The sequence below is a fragment of the Camelus ferus genome, chromosome 19 (assembly GCF_009834535.1).
Source record: "Camelus ferus isolate YT-003-E chromosome 19, BCGSAC_Cfer_1.0, whole genome shotgun sequence".
Taxonomy (NCBI): Eukaryota; Metazoa; Chordata; class Mammalia; order Artiodactyla; family Camelidae; genus Camelus; species Camelus ferus.
In genome coordinates, this window is record NC_045714.1 from 43,230,926 (window position 1) to 43,252,918 (window position 21,993).

Here is a 21,993-nt window from a genome sequence, read left to right on the forward strand (position 1 = left end):
TTTAAATATATACAATTTTTATTTGTTAATTATACCTCAGTCATGCTGGAAAAAATGCTGACAGGAAGAAGTTAAATAAGAAAAGAGGATAAAAGGTATTAATAACTACTAGAACAAAAATACAGTACCTTCTAAATGTCAAAAGAAAATTTAAAATAAAAGAATAAGGAAAACACATCGACAACTATTACAAAATTAATACAGTAAATTATGATATAAGGAACGTATGACAGAGTTGAGACCAAACATATCAGTCACATCAGCAAATGTGAATGGATTTAACTCATATGATTACATGAAAAAGATTTCAAAATGACTCATAAAGCAAGACTCAACTGTCTGCTATACATAAAGGTCACAAACAAAGTAAATTCTGAAAGGCAACAATAAAAGAATGGGAGAAACTATAAATGGAAAAAAAAAGAAAGAAAGGAAGTAGTAGCAGTGATTCTGATATCAGACAGAGAGCAATTTAAAAAGCATTAAATATAACAAAGGACATTTTTTAATGCTAAACCCACAATTAGCAAGAAATATTCACAGGCATGAATATCTATGTAACAAAAACCACAGTGATCACCTTTATGAAGTAGAAACGACAAGAGATGCAAGAATAATAAAGGGCTACTGTCAGTATATGAAAGATCAAGTGGCAAAAAAAAGAAAAGAAAAGAAAAGGATACAGAAGAGCTAAAATAATTAGGCATATCAAACCCTACAGACTGGTAATAGAGAAAAACCTTCTTTTTATGAGCTTATGAAACATTCAGAAAAATTTACCATATACTAATTAAGAAAGCATTGCTATGTTGAATAAAATATAAATATATAAGAAAATTCTATGGTTACAACATAATGAGAAATTATTGACAATACAGAAAAACAAAATAGGTCCTTCTGTCTAAAAATTTACAAAATAATTTCTTCTGGCCAAATTCTATGTGAAAGAGGAAGTTGTAAACACAAATTTAAATATTTTTAAACAAAATAATGAAAACTCTACATTTGGAACCTATGAAAAACTTTAAAGCGTGACTAAAGTATATTGGCAAAATGAAGGAACGAAAAAAAAATGAACTAAAATTATAGCACAAACATCTAGGAAGGAAACAAAAAATGGGCAAAAAGGACCACAGAAGGGAATAATAAAGGCAAAGCAGAAATTATTGAAGCAGAGAAGAGAAAAACAGTAGAAAAAGGGGAAAAAGAGCAGAGGCACCAATATACAAAAGAAGAAATAACAAAAGGGAAGTAACCATTGAAAAGGAAGAAATTTTTAAAAAACAAGACTACTTTTCAGATCTCCGAAAATAATTTTGAAAAGCTACATGGAATTGATAATTGCCTAGGGAAGCATAGCTTATAAAATAGATTTCATTAGAAATAAAAACAATGGATCTAACTCCATAGCATAAATAGAGGAAGACGTTAAGGAGCTACCCCATACAGAAAACACCATGCCAAAATATTTACACAGAGAATTTCTCCCAGACTTTTAAAGACAGGATAGTACTGACATAAATTCTTCTACAGCATGGAAACCAAAGAAAAACGTCTCCATTTTTAAATGAAACCAGCGTAATATTGACACCTAAATTTCGTGAAGAAAATGCCAAGAAAAAGTGAGGGGGGTGGTGAGAGGGGAAATAATGGATCAACTTTACTTTTGAATATGTACTACTATTACGTATGTTGGTAAACAGAATCCAACACTGCAGTGAGAAAAATAAAATGCCATGACCAAGTGGAACATATTCTACAATGGAAGGGGGATTCAGTGTTAAGAAGTCCATTTGCATAGTATATACCATGTTAATGGGTCAACTGATAAAATCATATTATCTCTATTAATGCAGAAAAAGCATTTGATACAATTTAACACCCATTCCTGATTAAAAGGAAAAACTTGAGGAAATAGGAATTGATTAATATTTCAGGATATAATAAAATATATGTATAGCTGAGCTCTAAAACCATCATCTTACTTAACAGAAACCTCGTAAGGCATTTGTGCCAAGATAAAGAGTAGGATGTCTTCTGCTTCCATTACTCCTTTACATCAAACTAGAAGTATTAGCCAGTGCATCTGGATAAAAGAAATCAATTAGAGGCATACAAATTGGAAATTAAACTTTAAAATATCTGTTTGTGGACGACATAACAGTATATCTGAAAATCCTTAGAGAACCAATGATGAAAGGTAGCAGGATATAAAATTGCTCCAACCAGCCTCAGTCAGAAGACATCATGGCAGCAAATCCCATTTACTTTGGCAACAAAGATTAAATACTTGGTATAAACTTAGCAAGAACTGCAAAACCTATGTGAAGAAAACTTTACAACACCCTGGAGAGACACAAAAGTGACTTGAACAAATAGAAAGATACCCTCTGTTCTCAGCAAGGATAATTCAACATCTTAAAGATGTCAATTTATCCTAATTAATGTATAAATTTAACGCAATCCCAGTAAATTACTAATGGGCTTTTTATGGAGCTGGACAAGTTGACACTAAAGCTTATATGAAAAAATGAACATGCAAGAAGAGCTAGGAAATCACTGGAAGGGAAAAGCCAGGTGGGGGGATTTGCCCTATCAGATACTGAGACTCAGAGTCTTTATAATTAAAACTATGAGGTAGTAGCCCATAAGGAGGAAAATGGGCTGGTGGAATAGAATGCAAAATCCAGAAACAGACACAAGAACATATGAAGATTTAAAATATGTGAAAAGTGGCATCTCAAATTATTGGGGCAAAGACGGACTTTTTAACAAATGTTGCTAGGATAACTAAGCAGACATTTGGGAAAAAAGATAAAATTAGATACATACTTTATACCATGCACAAAAATAAACACCAAGTGTCAGGAATTCAAATGTAAAAAAAAAAATTAACTATACAAGTTCTAGAAACAAACATGGATTAATTCCTTTATAACCTTGGTGTAAGGAAAGGATTTTTCATAATGATTCAAAGTCTGGATGTAAGTTTTTAAAAAAATGATGCATTGGACTACATTTTTTTTGGTGTGACAAAAACACTTTAAAGAGAAGTCTAAAAAATTGCAACACATCACAGATAGAGGGTTAATCTCTCTGATATATAAACAGCTCTTAAAAATTGAGAAAAAAGGTAAAAAATCCTAATAGAAAATTGGGCAGAAGATATAAACATATTGTTTAAAAACCGTATAAAAATGTCTCCTAAATATATGAAATGATGAAAAAAAATGATTTCTTTGTATATTTACTAATTGTCACTTTCCATGCTCCCCACACGGTGTAATGATCATGAAAGCAAGAGACTTGCCCATCCTTTACATTGATGGTGTAGCGCCTGGCTGTAAAAAAATGAATGAAATTAAGCAGTCAAATGCTAGTTTCCCTTCTCATTGGTTGCGTGACCTTGGGTAAATTCCTTAATCTTTCTGAGTCACAGTGTCCTCATGTAAGGAGTGTAGCGGTATACTCTGCACATCTCACTGGGTTGTACAAAATTTTGAGTACACAAGTACCTGAAAGATGCAAAAAAGGATACATGCGTGGCTTTATTATTGTAACAAATGATATTGGGACTGTTGACAAGACTATTTTCCCTGTCTTCAATGGAATAAATTCCAGGCTTTTTAGCCTGGCATGCAAGGCCCCCCATTATCTGCTCTCTGTCTCTCTCTGGTCTTCTCTCTATATCCCAGAGCAAGTCCCACCAAATCTCCCCAAATGTATCACAGAATTCCCAATCTTTGGGCCTCTGTCCAGGTGCCCCCTTTGCAGGACACACTCTGTTCTCTGTCCTATTGTCTGTGTGGGAAATAACCACTTATCTTTCACTATTCAGCTCAAATGTTACTTTTTATACAAGACTTTTCCTGAGCATCTCCTCATCCTTTCCACCTCCAGGCTTCCAGCTGTACACTGGGTATTCTGCCAGTGTGATGACTGATACAGTTTATTGTACACATTTGTTTTCATAACTGTCTTTCACATTGGATTGTGGGTTCCCTGAGGGCAGAGACTGTATCTTATTGATTTCTGTATCCTCTCACTGACTCAGAGCAAGTCCTTAATAAATGGCTGTTGGATTTTTAGCATCATCATCATCACCATCAATCAATATCCCCTTACAGAGGAGAACACGGCCAACGACGGTATAATTTTGCAGAGTAAATAAATGTGGACAAAGTATGGGAGACTAGGTTCAAGACATGGCTCTGACCTTGGGCAAATCACTTCCCTGTGCTGGATTCCAGTTTCTTATTCTGCCAAGAGAAAAGAATGGCTACAATCTATACGCTTCCTTCTAAAACTACATTTCATGCTTCTCATTCCGCAGTTCTAGGACTTTGAGGCGATGGAGCAGCTGTACAAATTATCTCCTAATTGGGATGTCAGAATTGTGGTTCCTCTGAGCCTCATGGAGACAGGCTTAGACCTTCCACCGGGGGCTTTCAGATCTAAATCAACCTAGGCCAAAGCTGTCCTTCATGCCTCCCTGCACAGCTCTTAGCTGACCTTAATGATATGATCCCTGCTCTTGGTGAAAGATCCTTTGAGCTGTAATTACTAATTGATGTTTGTAAAGTCTTTGAAATTCTTAGGTGACAGATGTAATCAAAGGCCAATTTATTACGATAATTGTTATTAGTACAGCTCCTCGTTATTTGTGAACAGCAGGGCCAGCAGGTGTTTCCAGATTGAGCAGGGAATTGAGTCTGGCCATGTTTGGTGGGAGAAAGAGAAAAATGTGGATGTGTGGGGGATCTGGGGTCCTTTAGGGACTCCTGCTGGTCCCACTCTAGCCAGATTCCACTTGATGGGGTTATGACTCAGCAGGAAGCATGGCACTAATTGAGCAGGACAACCTAACAGCATTTTCACATGCACAGGTTCGAACCCAGGTCAGTCTCTTGCTTCCGGAATGTGCTTCAGCAAGCCTCTCTGAGTCTCAACGAGCTTATCTCTGAAATGAAGATACATATAGCATCACACTCACTTAACTGTGGTTGGAGAATGGGTCTGAGGCAAGTAAGAGTAGATGTGGGAAGACCAGTTGAGAGGCTGTTAAGGTTTCCTAGGCAAGAGATGATGGTGTTCAGAACAAGGATGGTGGCACTAGAGATGAGAAAGTATATGGACTGGAGAGGATTTTAGAGTGTGGAGTCAGTAGGACTTGAAGACAATTGGACATAGAAGGCAAAGTATCTTGGACAACTCAGACTTCTGAGCTAGGAAAGACCTAGGAGTGTTTTTGGAGGGAAGGAATTATTTTTTAAAAAATTGCCTACTATTTCCATCAGTCTCTAGGTTTTTTTTTTTTTTTTTTTTTTGAATCTCCTCTAAACTCTGTATCCTAATAGTTTATAAAGTTGGGGGCCATGATACAAAAGATGGAACTTGACCACAATTGAGCCTCCAGGATGCATCTGCAGAAGAACTCTCACTGCTGCACTTGTCTTTCTATAAATACAGCATTCTCAACCTTCCTTTGAAGTCTCACTCCCTCTCTCTCCTTGATGCACCCAGCATGCCAGCTGGTCTCTTTGCACACCCTGGACTTCACTGATTTTGCTTCTTCTGTCTGAATTCCCTCTTCCCACAACCCAACCACAGTCTATTCATATTTGATTGGTGAGTTAAAAGTGTCTGTGCACCCATATTTTTTTTTGTTGTTCTTTCCTTAGTGCACCCCACATTCTGTCTCATATTTACCACTTGTGATATTGTAATAATGACAGCTGGCATTAAGTGAGTGTTTATTGCATACCAACCACCATGATAAGCATTTTTTCATGCATCTTCTCATTAAAAATTTACAAACATTTTTATAAAGTTGATACTACAGGCATCAAAATTTTCCAAATGAGAATGAGACTCAGAGTCTAAATCACTTGCCTAAGGTCACATATGGTCAGTGCCAATCTCTGCAATAGAAAAGACCCCCTACTAGGCATATTCATAAAAAATTGCTAAGGGGAAAGAAACTTTGAGACCCATTAATCTTATTTAATGGAGTTAATTAATAACATTAATGCTGTTATATAGCACAAGAAATAGAATCCTTGAGTGTAAATGGCTCCATTAAATTCCAGTTTAATGCTGTATCACAACACTGACAGAGAAGGGACCAATGAAGTGTTTGAACAAAAATGATGTTATAATATTGACTGGTATCTCCTCAAGGCTCCTTATGTAAGGATATATATGATAAATCCTCCTTCTAGTGTTTCTCATGAAAAATAGGTATACGTCTTTCTATCCAGTAAGAGAAGCTATGTAAACTGGCCATATGCCCCTTTTGGCCTTGGCTTCCAGGAAGCTCGAGAGATATAGGTAATGTTCTATTTCATTAACCACCTATATTATACTTCTGGCATAATGATAACCTTTCCACCACTAAGATTCGTGAACTAATTAAAAATTTTATTTTAACTCAGTATGTATACATACATATTCATATGTGTGTCTACATACATATACATGCTAAAATGTTTATGTATATGAATGTGTATACGTATGTACACACATATGCTGAGTTTGAGCGTGCGCACACACACATTTATGTTTTTAGCAACACCTTCATTCCAAAGGTGCTTAGGAATGTGCAGAGTTCTCACATCTACTGTTTCCTCCTCACAAAGATCCCAGTGAGTTCTGGAGGGCACGTCTCATCCCCACTTGACAAGCAGAGAAAGTAAAGCTCAGTAGGCCAATACTCAGTTCACATAGCTATGACACAGCAGAGCCAGTTCTTAAACCCATGGAGCCAGTTTCCAAGTTCAGAGGTTTTCCCACTTTTTCTTTTCACCACTAGGGGGCCAATTGGGCTGAACTTCATGAAGACCCTCAGTTGGGAAGGGGCCTGATGGAGGCAGAAACGCTGCTAAATGGAAAGTTAGGCTGCCATTTCCACGAGCCTTTTGGGGGTGGGGGTCTAGAACAACGATGCCTCAAGGCCCAAGCTGACAAGATTATCAGCTGTCAACATGTGGGTAACCTTCATCTCCTTCTCCAAAAGAGTTTAAAGTATATTTGCATTGAAAAGAAAATGTTCTTGGTCCCTCAGGTCTCATACCATGATAATAAAATCTGTAGGAACTGTAAGTGAGTGAAAAATAGATTAGCAACCTGGGAGAGCTCATCCTGGTATTTGTACAAGATGATACTCAGGGAATTTCTCTCTCAGATGGAAAGAGAAGTTTGAGACCTAACTGGGCTCCAGCAGAAACCCAGGGCTTTCACGAGCAAGTGGTAAGGCTCAGTGGGTAGAATGGAGGCCTGGAAGTAGACATGCCCAAGGGGTGGGTGATCCCCAGGGGGCAGAATCCACTGAGGATGGGGAGGAGGTCCAGGCAGGTAGATGAGGCGTGGAACCTAGGCTCTGGGAACAGACGAGAACCGAGAGGGGACATTTAATAGGACAAAGCTTTCCCAAGTGGTTACAGGAAAGTGTGTGGATAACCCTGGATTGTTCGTGTCCACTTCTCAGTTCTCCTTTCTACTTTCACAGGGCTAATAAAACCCAGAAATATGTTCCCAACATAGGACTGTGGCAACAGGTCAAAAAAGGGAGTGTGGTGGCCTTTGACTCACAGTTTCCTGTTACCTTGGCTCAGCCACTGATGGGTGGGAAGGATCTGAGGTTTTCTGAGGCCTCTCAGCCACACTGCATGGTGGATGTTGAGGCACTACAGCCATTTAAAGTGGAACAGTGTCACCAGGAGTACTGCACACTTCTTTGCCATATCTCCATGGAGGTAAAGGGAGAAAGCTGTTACTAAAATTCCTCCTTTAGTATGAAGTAACTGAGATGCTGGGCGATTGCGCGGTGCTTCTGGCAGTCCTCCATGCACTGATTTAAGCGAAGTCACTTTGTGAGACCGATCAAGATGTAGAATAGGTGAAAGCACCTTGCCTGGTGTGCTGGGGTAGAGCAGGCGCTCAGAACCTGTGGCAGAACTTGCACAAGTGTTCTAAGAGTGAGTCCGGGCATCCTAAGAACTTGAAGGAAGAGTTTAGGGCGTAATAGGGGAAGTGCGGTGGTCATTAGGGATGCTCTCAAATATCCCAGTTCTCCCTCTAGGCACACAGTTGGAATGCACTGCCTCATTCCTTCTGAAGTTAAGCAGGGCTGCATGACTAGTCTTGGCCAATGGCATGTGAAAGTGCTGTGTCCCACTCTGTCTGGAAACTTTCTAGAACCAGTGCCTTATTTGTCACAGTTCTTTCTCTACCTTGGTGACTATGGAAGCACATGTCAAGATGGACCTTCTATCAGTGTGAGTCCCTGAGTAACTAGAATAAGCAGAGCCCTTATGCAAATCCATTTTGGACATGTAGAAGGAGGGAAAATATATTTTTCTGGTAATATACTGAGATTTCATGGTTGTTTGTTACTACAGCATAAACTGGCTTATCCTGACCAATATAGCAGTTTTCTTATAAACTCCCTGATGGAATACCTAGGACCCAAGCCATGTGATCTTCTGTGGTCTTAACTCTAGCCCATTTGAGCTTGGGATTCCCAAATCTTCTCATTCCATGGTCCATCTGAGCTTTTCTCATGTGACATGTCAACAGTCACTAAACTTAAAAAAGAATCAGGAAATCGGGTTGGGAGGGGAAAGATCATTCCCCAAAGGCAAAATCAATTATATCAAAAGATTCAACAGGAACAGATGTCAGGCTTAGAACCATGTAGGAAAAGTTAAATTGAGGAAAATAAAGCTTGGGGCAGGGTTACAAAGCAATTGAGTCATGGGTGAATTAAGACAGTCAAGAGCTGCCACATAGACATGGTTCCCGAGATCTTCCAGAGTTAAAAAGTTATGTGCTTCTATGGGAGAAATTGGGGATGTACCAGGTAAGGATGCTTCAACCCTCCCTTCCCTCAAGAGAGGAGCTTTGGGAAAGCAGCAAAAAGGAAAAGAGAACAAATACTACAACTGTGATGGATGCCCTGTATGCACTGTCTCATTTACTCTCCCCACATTCAGGGGAGGTACATCATTAATCATATTATACATCTTGAGATGTTAAGAAGCCAGCTCAAGTTCATATAGCTGGGAACAGCCATAATTCAAAGCCAGATCATCCTGACACCTGACTCTCAGTTCCTTCCACCCTACTACACTACAAAACAAACAAACAAACAAACAAACAAAAAAAAACCCAAAAAACAACATCAATGAGCAAACATTCTTTTAACAGGGCTTGGACAAAATTAAATATAGTTTCTTCCAATTCATTCAGAGACACAGAATTTTCCCTAATCCAGCTCTACCTTGATGATCCCAACTATTATAATGTGGTGACACTGCAAACACGAGGACTCATTCAAAACAGCGTCTGCCTTCCAACTGCTCTCGAGAGGCAACTAAGTTCAGAATCTGGAAGAGGAAGTGAGACACAGAGAACAATCACCCTTCTACTTCCCGCTTCTCTTATTTAGCTCACCATTTGGCAGAGGCACCATGCAGGTCAAATGTGCCCCCACACGACGAAAAGGATATGGTGAGGAAAAGAGTTTTTCTCTCTGAATAAATGGAACAAGCACAACAGCATTGCCCAACAAAAGGTGGCTTCTGATGGATATTTGCATGAATTCGCCACACTTGTTTTGCATCCAACCGTTAATTATAGTCCTTTCAACTTCACAATCATGGCTAATGGTGGTGAGGATGCAGAGAACAGTAGATTCAGCAGACCTCATTCTGGGAAGAATGGGAAAGAAACAATGCAAAACTGTACCCACCCGCTGTTTACAACTGAGACAGTTACTCTGGGTGCCATTTGGAGGATTTGGAGGAAATCAAGGCTGCCCAGTAGCCTGGAGCTTGGGAAATGAGACAGCTGGGGAAAGTATTACTGCTATGATAGGAGGAAGGTCCTTTATGGCTCATCTGTCTATAGGGAAAACAGCTCAGAGCCACATCTCTCATGCTACATTGACTGTACTCACACTTATTTGGTGCCTTTCAGTACTCAAAATTGTTTCTCATTTAATCCTCAGAATGATTGTGTGAAGTGTGTATTACCATTCCAATTTTATAAGTGGATAAACTGAGACTTACAAACAACAAGAGACAGTTTGTACTCTCATCCATTCATTCATTCATCAAATGATGACTGAGTATCTACTAGGTGTTGCGCTCAGTATGGAGGATACAGAAGCAAACAACAGAATTCCTACCCCCTGGAGCTCTCAGTCTAATGAGAGAGACATGCACTGAAAACAAGTGTAATTAAAAATACGCACAATGTTGTAAAGAAAAAGAACTGATTAATCTGTAGTGAGTACAGTGGAGACAGGTCTCAGATAGTATGACTGGAAAGTTGCCAGAGGATATGACATTGAAGATGAGGCCTGAAAACTGAGAAAGTACTAGTTCTTCCACAAATGAAGAAGAGAGACTCAGGTAAAATGACAGCTTATATGAGGGCCCTAAAGTGAGAAAAATGTCTTGGAATGTAGAAGAAATAATATCTTAAAAAATGGTCAAGAGAGAATGTAGCTGAAATGTAGGAGGCATGGTTTAACTATATCTGGAGCACAACGCTAGGTTCTGGGCACCCCTTTTTAAGGAGGGCATTGGGGAAAAAAGGAGTCTGTCAATAAGAGGACAGAATAAACAGGATGAAAGAGATACAGAAATCATGGCATGTGAGACAAAGAAGTAATTTCAGATTAAATATCAAGGAGAGATTGCCTGTGTAGCGAGGGATGGTGGCTGATACTGTCATATCTTCTCCAAAAGGCTGACGTGGTAAAGAACGATTTGATTTGTCCAAATTAATACAAGTGTCCAAAAGTAGAGAGTTAAGGAGACAGAATTTATCTTTATAGAAGGAATATAATAATTTTACCTGTTCAGCAAAGGAATTAACGCTTTCCCTCCAGAGAATTTCAGTAGTCAAGCAGAGGCTATGTAATTCCCTGCCAAGAACACTTTATTAGAGATCTCTTTGTTGACTTCTGGTGCACATTAGATGGCACTTCAAGCTCATCCAATTCTAAAGCGCTGTAGATCTATAATGTAGTCGTAACCAAAACAAACGGTTACAACAGGGCCTGATTCACGTGCAGAGTTCAGCACCAAGGACAACACTCCAATAACTAGGACTGCTCTTGTTACGTGTAAGAAAGCATAAACGAGTAAATGCGGTATTACTAATCTGACCAAAATTCCCAGTGCAAGTGCCTAGGAAACACTCACACTTCGTGAAAGTGTCTGCAAGGACTCTGAGAACCATGCCTCATAACGCACACGACACTTGAACTCTCCATTGTGTGTACAAGGCTGGATTAAAATATTCTACATTTATATAGTTCACTGTAGAGTTTACAGAATGTATTTACCCTTATCCTAAAAATAGTCAAGAATTTAACAAGTGATCTCCACATTTCTAACTCTAATGATTAATTATATGACATATTATTTCACTTATTTATTTATTTTTGGTCTCTCCCCTGTTAGAATGTTACTGCTTTGAGGACAGGCTTTTTCTTTTTCTTTTCTTTTTTTTTTTTGTCTATTGGGCCTACCACTTATTCTCAACACTCAGAAGATATGTCATTTTTTGTCATATAGTATGTGCTTCTTGGATGTTTACCTAATTAATTAATCAACCACAATTAACTCCTTTAATAGTTTACATAAAAGTCAGTTACTAGGGGTTTGTGTGTAGGAAGTCTGATTGTAAAGGCTAAACATTTAGCTACTCTGCTAGGCTGAAAAATCCTCTCTAATATCCATAGCATATCTGGATCCTAAAATTCTCTTACCCTATTCTGACTGAAACTTGCAGATGGGATTGGAAGCAATGAAATTGACAGATAGTAAATAATTCAGACTTGCCCACAACCATCCTGCAACAAATGGCCATTTCTGCTTTCCTTGAATTTGTTTTAATTTACTATAACTTTGCCTTAACCTTTGTTTTCAATCTTCCAGTGATATAGATTTGCTGAATTCCGGTTTTTACTTGACCCAAGACATTTTACACCTTTTATAAAGAGAGCAAAGCATCACATTTAAAAAAAAAAATCAGATCTGGTGCTTCTGTCTTTTGTCTTGCTTCACAGTTGCTGAGTTTCATGTTTACAGTTTCCTTTGCTTCTCCTCCTTTGCAGATTGTTTGCTGGCACTTCTATGATACATTGGAAGGCTGCCTTTTATTTAAAAAATACTTTTCAAAAATTCTCAGTATCAAAAATAAAGTACTCATTATGTATTCCATCCTGTCTGAAGTGGGCAGTTTTATTTATATTCATCAGTTCTCCAGCTCCTCCTCAGTTTTTTTTTGACAGAATAGTGAATTACAGACTCAGATCACAATTGTTAACTTTTTACATTATACATCTTCTCTTTAAGTAATTATTTTTAATATTAACCTCCCTTGAAACATATTTAAAGCAATTATTTAGCATTAATGTGATATTTAATTAGTTTTCATGTTCACTGTGGGTCTTTTTATTCCATATTTCTCTATTCCTGATTTCTTTATTTTGATTCATGGCTTGCTCAATTGCTTTTTGAATGATTTATTAGAATCAGGTCATGTGGGAGCCTCTGGATAGTAAGAATGTCTTTCTGATGCATTTGCACAAGAACAACAATTTGGCTGATAAGGAATTTGTGGGTTATAACATTTTCTCCTCAAAAATCCTCCAGGCTTAACTGCATTGTCTGCTGCCCTTCATGATACAGAGAAATCTGAGGGGGCCAAGCAGAGATTTGTCAGACTGAGGATGACTTTTCTGCTCCTGTCCCTGTCACCCAACTCTTTTTAGTAGAACTTAATATTATACACAGTAATTTGAAATGGTGTGTAGTTTTTCTCTTGTCAGAAAAACACAACACTCTGAGTGCCCAGCTCCCACAGCTCTTTCTTCTCTGTTCTTGTGAGGCTGACTACACCCTCAAGACACCTGGCAAAACCATTCATCCAGTTCTATTCCTGCTTGTGTTTCATTACTGCAAATCTTAGTTCCCAAGTGAGTGTACACATGGTGCAAGGTCGAAGGCATGAGGAATTAAATGGCCTCGTTTATCTCGGAAGCAGTAGTAGAAACTGCTTCCGAGATGAAGTAGCTTCAGGGTGGGGTGACTTTTTCCCAATGGCAAAACCCCTTGTCTTGAAAAGGGGATCTACTGTATGATGTTTGGAGAGCAAAACCTCCAATAGTCCTTCTGCCTCATCTGCGGTTCTGCTCAGGACCTACCATGCTCAGGCAGGGGAAATCTCTCCTGGAGTCCATTTTCCAATTTCTTGAGTTCTCCAGACTTGGTCTATTGCTGTGTTTTTATGAGACTCTTGGCAGGAATGTGGTAGAGGATGAACTGAGCACAGCAGCCACTCCTCTTCACAGCATGGAAACCCAAGAGCACCTCTTGATATGTTGCCATGAACAGGGTAAACCACACCTTCTCAAGGTTGTGCTGAACTAACAAACTAGCCAATAGGGGATGCAGAGAACCAAGAACAAGATGGGGCCCCAGATGCTTCTGGCCATCTTCATGTCTTCCTCCTCAATACATCAGTGTTTCACGCAGAGACAAGACCAGATGCACAGGTGGAAGGCAGTCTGGCAGCCTCTTTCTGTAGTTTGTACTCCCTGTGAGGAATGTTGCTGGAGCCAGTAATAAATGCAGAACTGAAATACCAATGTGGAATCTAAATGGGTATGTGGACATTTTAAATGTTAATGAGTTTCTCAGTCCGGGTTTCTCATAAGTTAATGACTGCCACTGACAGACTAAACTCTTTATCTTGGCCACCCAGTGCCTACATAGGCTATTCTGTAAGAATGTCACCAAATCTTGCTTTTGTCTGAGACTTCTCTTCTCCAGGGAGCTTCTCACTTCTCCAGATACACTGTGGGACATGGCACATACCAGATTCGCTTACATTTATAGAAGCTCTTCAAGGGCACACACTACATAATCTTAATATGAACTACAGGGCCCAGCATATGTCACTGTTCATTATATATTGGTTGAATGAAATATGGCAACCTGGAATTTTCCCACAAAAGCTTCCTACATGGAAAATACTTGAGTCATAAGAGGAATGAAAGATTTTCAGCTTGCAGAAGATAAGACCAGATGGGTGTGTTTGTATAGAGGGAAGTGAATGGTGGAAAAGTTCTTACTGTAACTGAAAAAAAAAATACCACCTGAGAAGGTGATTATTGGTTCTATTGGAATCTAAATGCATGCATCAAGAGCAGTGGGTAGAAGCTACAATAAAAGATATATTTAAGTCAATACAATAAAAAGCTTTCTTAGTGCCACAGACCCCACAAAGATCAGTAAAGTTATCCCATAAAGAAGTGAGTTTTCTGTCATTGGAGGTATTCAAGACTAAGTACTAACATCAGTTCACTGTGATATTATGATGTTGAATGAACCACTGTTTCTTGTGCAAGGGGAGGGAAGGAGGTTTGGATGACCTTTGAGATCCTTCCTAGCCCTATGATTTTGTGATGTTATGATTGACACCCTTCGTTAACCAAAAAAAAAATAAAATTTGACACAAAAAAGGCTACCTTGACTTTGGGAGACAAAAATATTTTATAGTGTGACTAATGGTAATGATAAAAGGGTTATTAGCCACTGATTAATTAAAACCTGTTTAATGCCTTCATGGATATCAAATTTCTAGGTGTTTTTTTTTTTTTTGGATAGGTGTTATTTTATAGATGAAGAAATTAAGACTCAGATCTGCATATGATTTGCCCAAGTGAAACACCTTTCTAGCCTCTAATACACAGGTGTGAGATCTTTCTCTGTAAAAGGCCATATAGTAAATATTTTAGGTTTTATGTGGCATAGTGTCTCTGTCGCAACTACTCAAGTATACTGCTGTAGCATCAAAGCAGCTTCAGACTATGAAAATTAGTAGGCTTCACTGGGAAATATATACAAGATCTCGTGGTCGCTCACAGCAAAAAAGAATGTGACAATGAATATATGTATGCTCAGGTATAACTGAAAAATTGTGCTCTATACTGGAAATTGACACAACATTGTAAACTGACTATTACTCAGTTAAAAAAAAAAAACCCACACAATATTCCTTTACCTGAAAAAAAAAAAAAAAAAGCATGGGGCTGAATGTTTTGGTCCATGGGTCTCAGTTTGTCAACCTCTGCTCTCCAGACATGTTGCCTCCTCATTTAAGAATGAGAAAACAAGGCAAGAAATGACCTCTGTGTGGTCATACTTACTCCGTTTGCTTTGCTGAGTGCCTGGAAATAGATGCTGTAGCTTTTCAGAGGGGAAAGAGGAGGGTTCCAGTAGCCATTATATGTCTTGTTGTCACCCACTGTAAATGGCTGGGTGACAGGCAGGTTGGCAGGTTTCAATTCAGCAGCAAAGTAGTGTAGAGAATCAAGGCTGGAGGCATTCCTATAGCTCACTGGCACCGAAAAGCACTCAATGATGTCAGCTGCCCTCCGTGACTTCTGAGGTCGCTCCTCCTTGACAACCAGCTGATAAACACTGGACAGGAAAGAGGAGAAGCAAATGAGCCACTACCTGGAGGGAGGAATGCGTTATTTATCATCATCACCTCTGTCTGCATAATAAACCTCCCTCTTGAGCTTCAGACTTATAAACCCACTGCTTTGTAGAAACAGATCTCCATTTACACGTTACAAAGCCAGCTCACACTATATACATCCAAAATGCAACTCAGTTTCAACCCCTACACACCTGTGTCCTCCTCTTTCTACATATCTTTCCTTAATGAAGGGTAGCATTGCTTGTCAAGTGGCCAGATCCTGAACCTGGGGCTCTTCCTCAATTCCTACCTCCTCAGCTCCCACTCTGCACCTCTAATCAACAAATTCTGCTGACTTGACCTCAGCAATCTGTACCCGCCCCTCCCCCTTTCTCCTCCCATCATAATGTTGAGTTTGGGCACTTCTCCACCTCTTAGCTGGACTCAGCTGGGCTCTTTGCCTCTAACTTATCTGATCAACCAACTAGTTAATCCACTGATCTTCCTAAACATAACACTGTCCTTCTTCAAGCACTGTCATAGGCTCTCAATTATCTGAATGATACAATCTAGACTCCTCATCCTGGCATTTGGGGCACTTTGTGTCAGGCTTCTAGTCTACCTTTCAGAAAGTCTTACAATAAACCCCTCATTCTAGCTGCTCCAGACCCCAAGCTACTGCACAAACATCCTTTGGATTCAACCCCATGCCATCACCAGTTCATGCTTCCTCCACCTGCAATGCCCTCTCATTCTACCCACTTCTGCCCATGGGAGCCTTTCCCCAAAGGCCAAGCCCATCTTTCATCTCCTGGTCTAGATCTTCTAAATCTGAATGATTTCCCCCCTCTACTTGACTCCCCCACAGCTCACTGACATCTCTCTGCCTGAGACTGCAGTAACATGAGCATGGGACTACTGTTCCTCTGGCTGGACTGTGACCTTCTGGACAGTGGAAGTTGTGGCTTAGTTATCTCTGTATCACTCTCCCCTGTTGACACATTGCTCAGCAGGTTGCCTGATACCCATATAATGATTAGTGAAAGATTGTTCAAATGAACCAAACTGAATTGAATTAAAATTGACAATAAGCATGAAGCCAAAACTGACTGGATGCAGAAACCCTAATCAAGATAAACAGTGATTTTTCTGATCTCCTGTCCAGTGATCTCGCCCATTCCCCTCAACTTATAAGGATGGGAGAAGGTGCTAGTGTGTGAAGACACATGACCAAGCCTGTACTGAACACCAGCTGTATGCCAAATGTGTAGGCTCCACTTAGAAAAGTTATCCTAAATTTTGATAACATTTTACTATCTCTTTGAACACTTACAATTTTACTTCTCTTGAATAAATGCTCTTCTTTTAGAAGATCTTTATTGCACAAATCCCTGGGATTTGTAATTTAAGACAAAATACCAATTACCCAAAGAATACCTCCAGGAACTTTAATGAATTAATAAAGTAATTGCAACAGTGCTCCCAAACTGATTATTTAAAAATGGCATAGTGAACGAACACGTGGTTTATGAAAATGGAATGTGGTGAAGGCTACCATGCTTCAATCAGACTGTCCATCTGAAGACACTTGGTTAAGAAGCACAACTTTGTGAAGACAGAGGTACAGGACTACTTAATTAGGGGAGAAAGGCTACAGAGGGACTGACGCAAGGAAACATGACACACTCAATATGGCAAGTCTTCCCCCGAACCTCCTTGAGCATGGGGGCCAGCAACGCAGATGGAAATAGACAGGCCGGTGAGTGAACGCCACACTTGGATGAGTGATACCTGTGTGGAGGTTAGTCATGGCTCAACAAGACGCCTGCTAAACGGCGTGCACATCTGAACAATGGCACAGAGTGTGCATGAGTCTACACGTGAGTGAATGTGGCCAACTGAGAGTGCAAACTACATCTGAGTGTGAACCATGTCCAAGTGAGGAGCTGCAGGACCTGGATGTCTGAAAGCTAAGTTGAACAGATATACATTCTGAATGAGTGGGTGTAATACCCAGATGAATGTGACTTATCTGAGTGTTACTTTTAGTTACTATAGCTTTGTAATATAATTTGACAAGGGTGAGGCCCCTAGAGTACTTTAAAAAAAATACTTAAAAAAAAAAAAAGCTATCCAATGGTCCTAATGAGTAGCTCTGAAACCACAAACCTAGGTGATTCTGACATTTATACCTTTGCCCCAGCAGGGGCAATCCCCTACAACATTCTCACTCTGTTGAAAATCACTGATTTGGGTCATCTCAAATCCACCAAGACATTCACTTATAATTACCAGTGTTCTGGTTGAGTCAGTGTTTATCACATCTGTTGATTTATTTCTTTCACAGCTTTTATCACAATTGAAACATGTCTTGTCTGATTATTTGTTTACTGGCTTACTGCTTGCTCCCTACTAGTCTGTGGACTTCATGAGGTCTGAGATCTTGCCACCTAGTTCATGGCTGCATCTCTAAGTTATAGTATTTCTGCTAAACGCACAATAGTCTATTTATTATAGAAATGAATTTACCAAAATTTACAAAAAGGAATTTTAAATGCATATTCATCTCAGTTCTCCCTACATGCTTTACTGCCATTTTATATGCTGTTTCATATTCCTAAAATGACTTTTCCCTTTTTCTTCATTTTGAGAACTCCTCATCCAATACAGTCCCAGATTAACTGTTACTCTTTCTGAGGAGTCTCTCTTGCCTTGCAAACCAGAGCTTTTTTCTCCTTCCTCTATTCCCACAGCATTCTGTTTAAACTTTTATCACAGTTTCTGCTGCTATATACTGCAACTATTATCTCACTTACCTCAAAATGTTTAGTAAGCACTTATTATCTACAAGGTACCATGTTAAGCTCATTCCATGCATTACTTCATTTGACCTTCACAATAACTCCAAGAAGCAGATACTATTATTTTATTCTGATAGGATTAAAAGAAGTGACTCACAGAGAGACTCAGAAACTTACCGAGGGTCATCCGGCTATTCGAGCGGTGGGGCTAGACTTTGAACATATGCTGCCTGATTCTTGAGCCCTCAGTCTTAACCACAAGGCTATACTGCTTTTTAGTACATTAAGTTGGACCATCATCTTTATCTTACTCCACCAGATAATTCACTTAAAATTATTTTTATGTCAAGGAAAATACAGTAACATTTTATAAAGTTTGAAAAGCAGAGAAAAGAGAAAAAGGGTTTCCATTATTCAGTCCCTCTATGCAATCATCAATGAAATGTTGGTAAATTTTCTACCATTCTTTTCTTCTGCAGAAACAAACCTCTGATTTAATATTGGAAATCGATAGGGAAAAGCCTATCTTTTATAGATACTTATCTTATAGCCAACTTGATGAGTTTGGAGACACAATTTTAATATTATATACATACATATCCCAAAGCATATATCTTTAACTACACTAGGAGGTCTGATGACTTACAAATCTGAAAATAAAATTAAGTAAACAATTCTATTCACAATAGTATCAAAAAGAATACTCAGAAATAAATCTAAACCAAGAAAGTAAAATACTTATACACTGAAAAGTACAAAACATTGCTGAAAAAACTGAAGGAGATCTAAATAAATGGAAAGAGAGTCCATGTTTATGGATTGGAGTAGTCAATATTGTTATTATGGCCAGTCTCATCAAATTCATCTATAGATTTAATGAAATCTCTATCAGAATTCCAGAAGAGTTTCTGCAAAACCTAACAACCAGATACTAAAATGTATATGGAAATGTAAGAATCCATAACAGATAAGACAATTAAGAAAATAAAAAAAGTTGAGGACTTAACAGTTCTTGATTTCAGAACTTACAGAAATCAATAGTGTGGTGCTGGCACAGGACAGACTTACAGATTAACCAATATGAATTGAGAGTTGAGAAATAAACTGCAGCATTTACGGTCAATTGATTTTTGACAAAAATTCCAAGACAATTTGATGGTAAAAGGATAACCTTTTAAGCAAATGATGCTGGGTGGGTCAACTGATAATCTACATGCAAAACTCTAAATTTAAATCCACATTATATGCAAGAACTTATAGAAAACAGATAATAGTCCTAACTGTGAGAGCTAACGTTATAACTCTTCTGGGAGAAACATCTTCACGACCTTGGATTAGGAAAAGGGTTTGTGAATGCAACACCAAAAGCATGATACACTAATGAGAGGAAAAAAGATAAACTGGATGTCATCAGATTTTTTTTTAAATTGAGCTTCAAAAGACACTATTAAACAAATAAAAAGACAAGCTACACACTGAGAAAAAATATTTGCAGATTGTATGTATGACGACTTAAACATCCAACATACATAATGATGCATAACAATTCAATAATAAAAAGAAAAACAACCCAATTTGAAAATTGGCAAAAGACTTGACTAGACATTACACTAAAGATAAAACACAAGGAGTTCATAAGCTCATGAAAAAATGGTCATCCTTGAGAGGTGTGGCCAAGATGGTAGAGTGGAAGACCCTGAGCTCACCCCTTCCACAGGCACACCAAAATTACAACTATTTACAGAGTAACTATGAGAATGACCTAAAGACTAGTAGAAAAGATTTTATACAACTAAGGATACAAAAAAAGGAATCACACTTGTGGGTGGAATATAAAAAAACAATACAAATTAATGTATATGCAATATAGAAACTGACAGATTCAGAAAATAAAATACTGGTTATCAAAAGGTGATAGGGACAGGGAAGGGCAAATTATGGGTATGGGATTAAGAGTTACAAACTACTATATATAAAATAGATAAGCAACAAGAATATATTATAAAGCACAGGAATTATAGCCATTATAGTCATTAACTTTTAATGAGGTATAATCTATAAAAAAAATGAATCACTATGCTATATACCTAAAACTAATATAATACTATAAATCAACTATACTTTAATGAAAAACTAAAGCAATAAAACAAACAAACAAAAACCCCAAAAGAACAAAACAAAATGACAACAAAAAATACAATGAGAAACCACCACACACCTTCACTAGAATGGCTGTCAGTAAAAAGACAGACAATTGCAAGTGTTGACAAGGGTATTGGAAAACTGGAACTGCCATACATTTCTGTGGGAAAGTCAAATGGTGCAGTCACTTTGGAAAATAGTCTGGAAGTTCCTTAAAAAGGTAAACATAAAGCTATCATTCACCCAGCCATTCCATTTCTAGATTCCTATTGAAGTATGTCTATATGAAAGCTTGTATACAAATGTTAATATCAGCATTACTCATAATAGTCAATCTAAATGTCCAACAAGTGGTGAACAAACAATATATGGTATATCCATGTAATGAAATATTATTCAGCAATAAAAGAAACAATCTATTGATACATTCTACAACATGGATGAAGGTCAAAAACATTATGCTAAATGAGTGGAGCCAGATGTGAAAGACGGAATACTGTATGAATCCATTCCTATGAAACATCAAGAATATGCAAATTTATAGCGACATTAATCAGATCAGTGTTTGCCCAGCACTGGAGGTGGAAATAGGAAGCAACTGCACTCGGACACAGGGTGTTTTATGGTGTGATGAAAATGTTCTAAAATAGGACTGTGGTGATGGTTGCACAACTCTACAGATTTACTGAAAATCATTGAATTGTACACTTAAAAATGGATGAATTTTGTGGTATGCAAATTATACTTAAATAAAGCTGTTAAAGAAATGAGGGAAGGTGGACTGAATAATCTTGGATATTCGTTCTCCCTTCAAAAGAGTCTGTGCTTTAGCATTCAACTATGCACACATTTGAATACCAAAATGCTATGATAATCCTTTGGCGTTACGGTACAAGATGGGCTAAGAAACAAGTGTGAGCTTTGTAATACCCAACAGAATCTAGCTTTGCAATTATATTCCCCACATTAAAGGTCACTCAGAACCACGAAACTGAAACTGACAATGATCTGTCTTTGTTGGCCAACCTTTACGCCAAGGCTCTGGGAATTCCTGTTTTTGTTCACGATTTGCTTAGTCACAATAGCTCTCAGAGGAGGCAAGGACATGGGGAGAGGAACACACTTGCAGTTTAGTGTCAGAGTATGTACATGTGCATCTTTCCTTGGCTTTTGACTAGCTGTGTGATCTACCATCCCCTCTGTCTTTCATGTACTTATTCATTTATTCATCAGATATTTATTGAGTGACCGGAGCGTAGCAGGTTAAAGTCTGAATATAACATGGCCCTTGGGCACTGGGAGCTCAGAAATGAGATGGGGAAGACAGATATTAACTATTCAGCACAATCCAAGGAGGGGGGGGCAGAAGGAGGAACTTGGCCAGGGAAGGATTCTGAGAAGAAGGGTGTTTACGGGACAGTGTGAGGGTTAAATAAGATAATGTGTCTACAGAGTTCTTTCTATAGAGTAAAGTGCTTTTCATAAAAGTTGGTTGGAGCCAATACAACCGCTGCATGCATTATTATTACAGTGACATCCAATTAGA

General features: G+C 38.4%; 1 protein-coding gene across 1 annotated transcript in view; it reads right to left on the reverse strand.

Annotated features, from left to right (window-relative positions):
• The window catches only part of LOC102512389 (protein tyrosine phosphatase receptor type T), a 338,884-nt gene that overhangs the window by 197,057 nt on the left and 119,834 nt on the right, over positions 1–21,993 (reverse strand). Inside the window, exon 5 of the mRNA XM_032462324.1 lies at positions 15,230–15,503. Coding sequence (XP_032318215.1) covers positions 15,230–15,503 — 274 coding nt within the window. The remainder of the gene's footprint in view (positions 1–15,229; positions 15,504–21,993) is intronic.